Source organism: Oncorhynchus tshawytscha, linkage group LG03 (genome assembly GCF_018296145.1).
Source record: "Oncorhynchus tshawytscha isolate Ot180627B linkage group LG03, Otsh_v2.0, whole genome shotgun sequence".
Classification (NCBI taxonomy): Eukaryota; Metazoa; Chordata; class Actinopteri; order Salmoniformes; family Salmonidae; genus Oncorhynchus; species Oncorhynchus tshawytscha.
Genome location: NC_056431.1, coordinates 37,381,146 through 37,391,553, shown reverse-complemented (window position 1 = coordinate 37,391,553; position 10,408 = coordinate 37,381,146). Strand labels below are relative to the sequence as shown.

General features: G+C 41.1%; 1 protein-coding gene across 3 annotated transcripts in view; it reads right to left on the bottom strand.

The window, feature by feature from the left end:
- Positions 1–2,831: 2,831 nt before the first annotated feature.
- The window catches only part of LOC112234974 (serine/threonine-protein kinase 17B), a 21,691-nt gene continuing 14,114 nt past the window's right edge, over positions 2,832–10,408 (bottom strand). The window contains exons 4-8 of one of the 3 annotated variants that reach the window (XM_024403331.2): positions 5,443–5,581; positions 4,872–4,998; positions 4,680–4,692; positions 4,336–4,515; positions 2,832–4,092 (exon numbers count right to left, since the gene is read on the bottom strand). In XM_024403331.2, the coding sequence (XP_024259099.1) occupies positions 3,840–4,092; positions 4,336–4,515; positions 4,680–4,692; positions 4,872–4,998; positions 5,443–5,581 (712 nt within the window). In that variant the 3' untranslated portion in view covers positions 2,832–3,839. Of the gene's footprint in view, positions 4,093–4,335; positions 4,516–4,679; positions 4,729–4,871; positions 4,999–5,442; positions 5,582–10,408 lie in introns of all 3 variants that reach the window. The other 2 variants (XM_024403321.2, XM_042315233.1) reach the window with 2 other exon arrangements.

Below are 10,408 nucleotides of genomic sequence, written 5' to 3'. Positions count from 1 at the left end.
TTGTCTCTGATTGGGAACCATATTTAGGCAGCCATATTCTTTAGGTCTCTTGTGGGTGATTGTTCCTGTCTTTGTGGCACCAGATAGGACTGTTTCAGTTTTTCACATTTCTTGTTTTGTAGATTGTTGTATTTTCATCTTTATTAAAGATGTACAAAAATAACCACGCTGCATTTTGGTCCGCCTCTTTCACCAGAAGAAAACCGTTACAAGTGAAGATATCAAAACTACGAAATAACACATATGGAATCATGTAATAACCAAGAAAGTGTTAAACAAATCAAAATATATTTTACATTTGAGATTCTTCAAAGTAGCCACCCTTTGCCTTGATGACAGCTTTGCGCACTCTTGGCATTCTCTCAATCAGCTTCATGAGGTAGTCACCTGGATAAATGATGCCCTCTGGTGTATTTTGGACATTGAGAGCGGGCTCCTCCCGTCTATGACGAGTCACATTTATTTATTATGCAGTTAATTCTTTATTAATCAGTTACCCAATCAAATCAGGGTCCCCCTGTTACCCACGTGGGCCCCATACTTCCTCTCCTACCCCTATATTTTGATGTTATACAGTAGTTCCAAAAGTGCTGAACAATTGTCCCTGGAAATATCTGGATATTATACTGAACAAAAATGTAAACACAACATGCAAAAATGTCAATGATTTTACTGAGTTACAGTTCATATAAGGAAATCAGTCAATTGAAATAAATTCATTACACCCTAATCTATGGATTTCACAACTAGGCAGGGGCGCAGCCATGGGTGGGCATAGGCCCAGATCGTCTGTAAGTCAAAGTCCATTCTGACAGCAGTACAAAATGAAAAAGCAGTGGCGCACTCACAAATATAATCAAGTTGTACAAGTCCACTACTGTGCAAATTGGTCTCAGCGAACAGCAATACAAAACAATGGCGTTACAACAGTGAATCTCCTACAACTGTAATCAAGTCTATTTTTTGTCACTTGAACAGCTCATAATGTCTGGAACGGCACAAATGGAATGGCATCAAACATTCCGCCTATTCTGCTCCAGCCATTATCATCACACCATTCTCCCCAATTAAAAAGGTGCCACCAACCTCCTGTGGTAATCAAAGTCATACACCAGTTGAGCTCCTACACATAATCAAGTTGTACAAGTCCACTTTGTGCCAATTGGTGACAGCAGCACCTCAAACGTCTGTGTTTTCATTTGAAATGTCTTTGAACTGATGGTAATGATTACTAAACCAATGTAATGATGTAGCGGTGTTCAAGTTCTCCGTATGGATGACAGCATACATTGAGTGCTTGGCCGTGACTGGAGAAGTCCCTCTCCAAGACAAAGGCTAATGTGTGTGCCAGGCCGGTGACATCTCTATGGTAAACCTTGAGGACCACAAACAAGAAAGTCTTCGCACCTTTTTTGAACTGACATGACCAAAGTGAAAGGTAATTTGCCCTGAGACAAGGAGGAAATGGAATGAAGAGGGGATAGGACGGAATATATTCGCCTCCATACAGAGACACTTATGACTCCCAATATACAGTGAATTCGGAAAGTATCCAGACCCCTTCCCTTCTTCCACATCGTTACATTTTAGAATAAGACCAACGTATTAAATCAATAAAATACCTGATGACAAATCCTCAAAAAAAGAATTTATTTATAAAAAAATAGAAATACCTTATTTACATCACATTTCAGATCCATTGTCCGTAGCGCTCCGAGAAAGGATTTTGTTGAGGCACAGATCTGGGGAATGACACAAAAACATTTCTGCAGCATTGAAGGTCCAAGATCATTCTTAAATGGAAGAAGTTTGGAACCACCAAGACTCTTCCTAAAGAAAGACCTTGGTCAGGGAGGTGACCAAGAATTCAATGGTCTCTTTGACAGAGCTCCTCTGTGAAGATGGGAGAACCTTCCAGAAGATCAACCATCTCTGCAGCACTCCACCAAACCAGACCTTTATGGTAGTGGCCAGACGGATCCCACTCCTCAGTTAAAAGGTACGACTGCCCTCTTGGAGTTTGCCAAAAGGCACCTAAAGACTCTCAGACCATGAGAAACAAGATTCTCTGGTCTGATGAAACCAATATTGAACTATTTGGCCTAAATGCCAAGTGCCAAGGAAACCTGGTGCTATCCCTATGGTGAAGCATGGTGGTGGCAGCATCATGAATGTGTTTTTCAGCAGCAGGGACTGGGAGACTAGTCAGGATCGAATAAAAGATGAATGAAGCAAAGTACAGAGAGATCCTTGATGAAAACCTGCTCGAGAACGCTCTGGACCTCAGACTGGGGCGAAGGTTCTCCCTTCCAACAGAACAACAACCCTAGGCACACAGCCAAGACAATGCAGAAGTGGCTTTCGGGACAAGTCTTTGAATGTCCTTGAGTGACCCAGCAGAGTCTGGATTTGAACCCGATCGAACATCCCTGGAGAGAACTGAAAAGCTCCCCATCCAACCGGACAGAGCTTGAGAGGATCTGCAGAGAAAAATTCCCCAAATACTGTTGTGCCACGCTTGTAGCATCATACCCAAGAAGACTCGAGGCTGTAATTGTTGCCAAATGTGCTTCTAAAGACGTGTTTTTGCTTTGTCATTATGGGGTATTGTGTGTAGATTGAAGGGGGGGAAAAACTATTTAATCAATTTTAGAACAAGGCTGTACATTAACAAAATGTAGAAAAAGTCAGGGTCTGAATACTTTCCAAATGCACTGTACCTAATTCCCATTGAGCTTTAAAGGACTCCTAGCCCTAAAAAAATGGAATAGCTTTTGAATGCTGATTAAAGGATGCAGATTAGATTACTTTGGTGAACATCAGAAAATAAGTTGTTTTCAAGTTATACTTGAAAAAAAACATGGAATTAAAAACACTTCAGAGGACATGGTTATTTTCCAGTAATTCATGATGAATACCCAGATGATAAATAGAAAGTGCTTCCGTCACATTTGCCTTAAGCTAATGATTAAATAGGAACTGACAACTTTGCAGAAACATTTGAGTAAGCATGGGTGTGGTGTGAACTGTCCATGAGTCACCTTTTTTAGAGCCCTCTTAAACCACCTCTATTACTGTGGAATTGTAAACCAGGAGAGTTCAGGTAAACAATAAATACTGCAATAGACAGAAAATAGCGTGACTCATTGGCTTACTTATTATGCAGGCCAAGGCTGGGTAATGTGTGCATAGAAAACCTGTCTTCAATGACGTGTTTTCAGATGTGGTGTGTTGTTGAGTGCCTAAGAACTAGACAAGGGAATGTCAGATGGAATGGAATGAAATGTAATATGCCACTCAGCATAAGCCATGGCCCGAAGCTGATGCTTGTTTGAGAGTAGGGAGGTAATGCCCATCTTGGGTCAAGCAATTAAGCATATAGTACGAGGATACTTTACTTTCACGAACTCAAATAGACTGATTTAGCTTGTATATGCACAGCTCAGTGTTCTTTCGAATGATTTTAGCACAAAATACTAAAAACACTTTGGGGCGTCTAAGAACACTTTTACAACAACTTATTAGCCTTCTGGCAAAAATGGTCAAGTAATAATTTGCTGACTGTTTAAAAGTTTGTGGAAAAACAGAATAGCATAGATTTCCCTTGAGATATGCCTGGCCACCCATTCTATGTAAATTCAGGGACATAAATGAACCAGACAAAACAAAAGACTAAAACAGCTCACTATAAAATACTATTACTCATTAGATCACAAAGTAAGCTGGTTAACTTTGGTTTGGCCGGACACACTGGATACAAGTGAGCGGTAGAACAGAACAGGACTGAATAGCTCTTGGGTAGGCAACAGTGCTGCCTGCAGGTTCATTGCTGCATAAAATCATAAGGGCAGGTCGCAGGAGGGGGGCGCTTGCGTCGCTCTTTCCCCCTCCACCTCAAAACGAAACCGTTTGGCGTGGGTGTGGTGCGAGTCCAAGGTGAAGTTCTCCTTGTCTTCTGGGTCCTCGGGTGGGGCGGCCCACTTGTTACCGCTGCTCCTCTCGCGGGGTGTACGTGGCGTGATGGGCTCGGTAATTGGGTATTGATGCCACAGCCAGGGGTGGGTCATGCAGTCGGCTGCACTGGACCTGTCCCTGTGTGGAGAGGGTGAAGACAGACCAAAGTGAACACCAAGAGGTGAAAGTTCTATCTGAATTTATATCTCACAAAACACAAATATTTAAAATTAAAAAAGGTATAGTAAGTACAAAAACAAGAATTCATTAATTATCTGTATTGCTAAACACAATTTGTGACAACACTTCCAGTCAGTAGCAGTACTTCCCTTATGATTTGAATTCCCTGACCTTTTACTGGTCTGCAACATTCCCACTTACTCTGGTGTTTTGACCAGCAGCTTGCGGATGAAGTCGACGGCGAGCTCCGACACCCTGGAGAAGGCCTCTTGGCTGTAGTCCACATTGACTTGGGACACATTCAGGTACGTCTCCTGTTTGTCGTCCCCTGCAAACGGAGACTCGCCCGTCACCAGCATGTAGGCTATCACCCCCACACTCCTGAGGAACAACACACCCAGAACACAGTTAGTACAAATGTGTCAGAGTACACATGCGTGTTGACCTGCAAACACACACTTCACACAAGTGCCTCAGGCAGGCAGGAACGGACGCACATATCTATCCAGTCATTGAATTTGATAGTGTTGATTGTGATGACTCACCACAAGTCAGTTGCTGTGGTGATAGGCTCGTAGTTTAGAATTTCTGGAGCTAAGCTCGTAGTTTAGAATTGAATAACAAGGGAGAAAGAGAGGCCAGATCATTACATCGCAACATTGATAGTGTAGAAAGTCTGACTTATTTGCAACTGGTTTAGGGAATGTTGGACGTAAGTTAAATGGACGTTGCCTTACCCACATACTCGGGCGTGCCCAAGATCTCTCGGAGCTCTCCGACTGTGCCCAGTTTGCGCGCCAGGCCAAAGTCCACAATCTTTATGTCCCCCAACGGAGCCAGGCTGGTCAAGAGAATGTTTTGGGGCTGTAAGAAAGAGGGAAGAGTAGTCCAATAGGGTGACATAAGTTTGTGCAGGGTCAAAATACAGCTGTATACAGCACAATCCTTTCTGCATGTGATCATGTTTACAGGGGAGAAGTGGGGCGGCAGGTATCCTAGCAGTTAAGGGCGTTGGGCCAGTAACCAAAAAGTCACTGGTTTGAATCCCCAAGCTGACTAGGTGAACAATCTGTCGTTGCGTCCTTGAGCAAGGCACTTAACCCTAACTGCTCCTGTAAGTCGTTCTGGTAAAATGTAAATATGCAGGTGGTGATGTAAAGATTAATAAAGGGAGCAAATAAAGTTGAGAAGTGTATTTTAGGTGTATGCACGTGTTGTTGTATGCGTGTGTGCACAGTGCACTTCTGTTTGTAAACTAGTCTGTGTGTGAGTGTGTGTGTGTGCATTAAGAGGTGTGGAGGGACAGACCTTGAGGTCCAGGTGCACCACGCTGGTCTGGTGGAGGAGGTGGACGCCCTCCAGCATCTGTCTGATCAGGCGTGTGATCTGGCCCTCTGGGAGCAGCTCATCACAGTCACAGTAGTCAAAGATCTCACCTCCCGCCGCACTGTGAAACACGGTTGTCAGTACTGTCACAGTGTCTAATGCTAAATATCATAAATTGTTGCATTCTTACATTCATAAAACCTAGGTGGTTTTGGCTCTGATGAGCATATAAGTCGGTTTCATATTATTTCAGGTTTGGCAACAGATAATTGGCTATTTCTAATAGTCTAGTCCATCCCTTTCAGAGTTTACAAGGCACTCTGCTTTCGTGGAAGGATTAGTAAAGCTTTCTTCAAAACTTAATGAAACAAATAGGGAGGGTTGAAACGTTTCTATTAGAGTTGGCGCTCAATACACAAGAGTGCCAAGGATGGAGTTTAGGAACAACAGAACTTTCCAACCTAAGGACAGAATGTGGATTGAATTCTTTATCTCCAATCTACATTCTAGTTTCTGTTTTGCTGGATTCAGAGAAAAGGTGTACTCGTTCCAATGAAGTTCAAAGCGCAATCACTAGGGATTGTTAATGGTTAACTGGTTAGCCTCTGAAAATACATCTGGTCATACTTAACGGTCTATAGGTTAATTTGTATAATTTTGTGGAATTAAATTGGCACGTGTTTGTCAGTCGTCATGTATAGGGCTGTTGCGGTGACTGCAGGGCTGGGCAGTCTTTCAAATGAATGTCTTTGCACAATATTCCAAATGTCTGTATTCCACAAATCAAGGTTGTGTTATTTTTCATGTTTATGTCCGCTTGTTCTCGCGTTGTATTTTTAGTCTAGTCTCCTTCGCTCCTTAGCTGTGTGCACCTTCCCATTTACACCAGAGATCTGTGTATCCATCTCGTCATTATACACGTCTCCGGCATAACAATGGGAATCATTGTCCAAAAGGCAGCAGACAAGCTAAGGTCCAAAATAAGCCCATACTGTAGAAACGCATTGGCCTTATTTTGGACAGATTTTAGCAAGAGTGAAACCTCTCGGTTTGCCTCTTCCTCTATGGTTTACACACACACACACACACACTGAGCCCCTCCCCCTACCTCTCTCACCAACACAGTTGAGAGAGATCACGTCATCTCTAAAAAGCGGTTTCAACTCGCTATGTGCATTTGAGGTTTGGTCCAACAGAAAATCGGTCACATGGACAAACACATTGAAACATTATTTTACTGTAATAAAGGAGAAGTTAAAAAGGGTATCATTATGAAAGTTGTCTCAATTACTCAAATTGCGTGGAAAGTAGTGACTAAAATGAGAGTATCAATGAATATTGATGCTGGAAAATGAATGCTCAGTTTGTCGCACTGCATTGGGGCACCAAATAACGTTATACTAGCTGTCAAGTCTGTTTTACAAATGTGCAATAAGCATAAAACACAATTATATATGGAATTGGCAACTCGTTCTCATTCTGAGAAATAAGGTAGGCGACTTGATTTCAACATCTGAACAGTGTACAGGCTAACATGCTTTTCAAACATTTGGAGACAGACAGAAGGGTATGTTCATAACAATTCAACTGTTCAAATAGATCCAAGTTGGCTAAACTTGAAATACAAAGATTAGCTGGATCACTAGCAAGTTGGCTTGAGACATTGTTGATGAGACCTGTGTTAATTTCTATAGTTTAATGCCTGCTACAAGAAGTTATCATTAGTGAATGTGCATTATGCATGGTTCTAGTTACATTTGTGACAAAAAAAGGGGCATTTTCATAGACCGACTTGAAGGCCAGAAAGTGCTTATTACAAAAGAAAAAGCAGGTTAAACTATTTTGATACAATAATTAAATTATTGGAACTAATGGTTGTGGATGGCTTATATTTAGGTAGAACTTCACAAGCCCTGCATTCATTAGATTATTGCTGACTGATTCAAATGCAGTGTGGTTGACCTTTAAATTGTGCAATGCTTATTTAGAGGAAATATATTAAAGGTGTACACTATCATTCAAAAAAGTTTGGACACCTCATTCCAGGGTTTTTCTTGTAGAATAATAGCGAAGACATCAAAACTATGAAATAACATATGGAATTATGTAGTAACCAAAAAAAAAGTGTTAAACAAATCAAAATACATTTTATATGTAGCCAACCTTTGCCAGCTTTGAAAACTCTTAGCATGCTCTCAACCAGCTTCACCTGGAAGGCTTTTCCAACAGTCTTGAGAGTTCCCACATATGCTGAGCACTTGTTGGCTGCTTTTTCTTCACTCTGCAGTCCAACTCATCCAAAACCATCTCAATTGGGTTTAGGTCGGGTGATTGTGGAGGCCAGGTCATCTGATACATCACTCAGTCTGGAGGTGTGTTGGGTCATTGTCCTGTTAAAATACAAATTAATCTTCCCCCTAAGCGCAAACCAGATGGGATGGCGTCTCGCTGCAGAATGCTGTGGTAGCCATGCTGGTTAAGCATGCCTTGAATATATATATATATATATATTTTTTTTTAAAGACAGTTTCATCAGCAAAGCACTCCCACACCATCACACCTCTTCCTCCATGCTTCACGGTTGAAATGACACGTGGAGATCATCCGCTCACCTACTACGCATCTCAAAAGACACAGCAGTTGGACCCAAAAATGTCAAATTCGGACTCAGACCAAAAGGATAGATTTCCACCAGTCTAATGTCCATTGTTCTTGTTTCTTGGCCCAAGCAAGTGTGTTCTTCTTATTGCAGTCTGTTAGAAGTGGTTTCTTTGCAGCGATTCGGCCAGAAAGGCCCGATTCATGCAGTCTCCTCTGAAAAGGATGATGTTGAGATGTTTGTTACTTGAAGTCTGAAGAATATATTTGGGTTGCAATTTTGAGGCTGGTAACTCGAATGAACTTATCCTCTGCAGCAGAGGTAACTCTGAGTCTTCCTTTCCTGTGGCTGTCCTCATGAGTGTCATCATAGCGCTTGATGGTTTTTGTAATTGCACTGGAAGAAACTTTCTTGTTCTTGAAATTTTCCGGATTGACTTAACTTCATGCCTCAAAGTAATGATGGACTGTGGTTTCTCATTGTTTATTTGAGCAGTTCATGCCATAATATGGACTTGGGTCTTTTACCAAAAAAGGGCTCTCTTCTATGTACCACCCTACCCTGGTCACAACACAAATGATTGTCTCAAACCTTTAACAAGGAACACCTGTTAATTGAAATGCATTCCAGGTGATAACCTTACAAAGCTGGATGAGAGAATGGCAAGTGTGCAAAGCTGTCAAGGCAAAGGGTAGCTACTTTGAAAAATCTCAAGAATCTAAATTTTTCATTTGTTTAACAATTTTTTGGTTACTACATGATTCCATGTGTTATTTCATACAGTGCCTTCCAAAAGTATTCATCCCCCTCTGCGTTTTTTTCTATTTTGTTGCATTACAACCTGTAATTGAAATAGATTTTTATTTGGATTTCATGTAATGGACATACACAAAATAGTCCAAACTGGTAAAGTGAAATGAAAAAAAAAAAAGAAGTTAAAAAAAAAAATTTAAAAAGTGGTGCGTGCATATGTATTCACCCCTTTGCTATAAAGTCCCTAAATAAGATCTGGTGCAACCAATTCCCTTCAGAAGTCACATAATTAGTTAAATAAAGTCCACCTGTGTGTAATCAAAGTGTCACATGATCTCAGTAATACATATACATACATACATACACATGCATACATACATACACAAATACACACATACACATACATACAGTGCCTTGCGAAAGTATTCGGCCCCCTTGAATTTTGTGACCTTTTGCCACATTTCAGGCTTCAAACATAAAGATATAAAATCCGGCTTTAAACTTCTTCACAACAGTATCTCGGACCTGCCTGGTGTGTTCCTTGTTCTTCATGATGCTCTCTGCGCTTTTAACGGACCTCTGAGACTATCACAGTGCAGGTGCATTTATACGGAGACTTGATTACACACAGGTGGATTGTATTTATCATCATTAGTCATTTAGGTCAACATTGGATCATTCAGAGATCCTCACTGAACTTCTGGAGAGAGTTTTGCTGCACTGAGAGTAAAGGGGCTGAATAATTTTGCACGCCCAATTTTTCAGTTTTTGATTTGTTAAAAAAGTTTGAAATATCCAATAAATGTCGTTCCACTTCATGATTGTGTCCCACTTGTTGTTGATTCTTCACAAAAAAATACAGTTTTATATCTTTATGTTTGAAGACTGAAATGTGGCAAAAGGTCAAAGTTCAAGGGGGCCGAATACTTTCGCAAGGCACTGTACATACATTCATACACACACACACACACACACACACATACAGAAACACATATATACATACACACAAACATATATATATATATATATACACATATACACATACATACATACATACATACATACATACACACACACACACATACATACTGCTCAAAAAAATAAAGGGAACACTAAAATAACACATCCTAGATCTGAATGAATGAAATATTCTTATTAAATACTTTTTTCTTTACATAGTTGAATATGCTGACAACAAAATCACACAAAAATGATCAATGGAAATCAAATTTATCAACCCATGGAGGTCTGGATTTGGAGTCACACTCAAAATTAAAGTGGAAAACCACACTACCGGCTGATCCAACTTTGATGTAATGTCCTTAAAACAAGTCAAAATGAGGCTCAGTAGTGTGTGTGGCCTCCACGTGCCTGTATGACCTCCCTACAACTCCTGGACATGCTCCTGATGAGGCGGCGGATGGTCTCCTGAGGGATCTCCTCCCAGAACTGGACTAAAGCATCCGCCAACTCCTGTACAGTCTGTGGTGCAACGTGGCATTGGTGGATGGAGCGAGACATGATGTCCCAGATGTGCTCAATTGGATTCAGGTCTGGGGAACAGGCGGGCCAGTCCATAGCATCAATGCCTTCCTC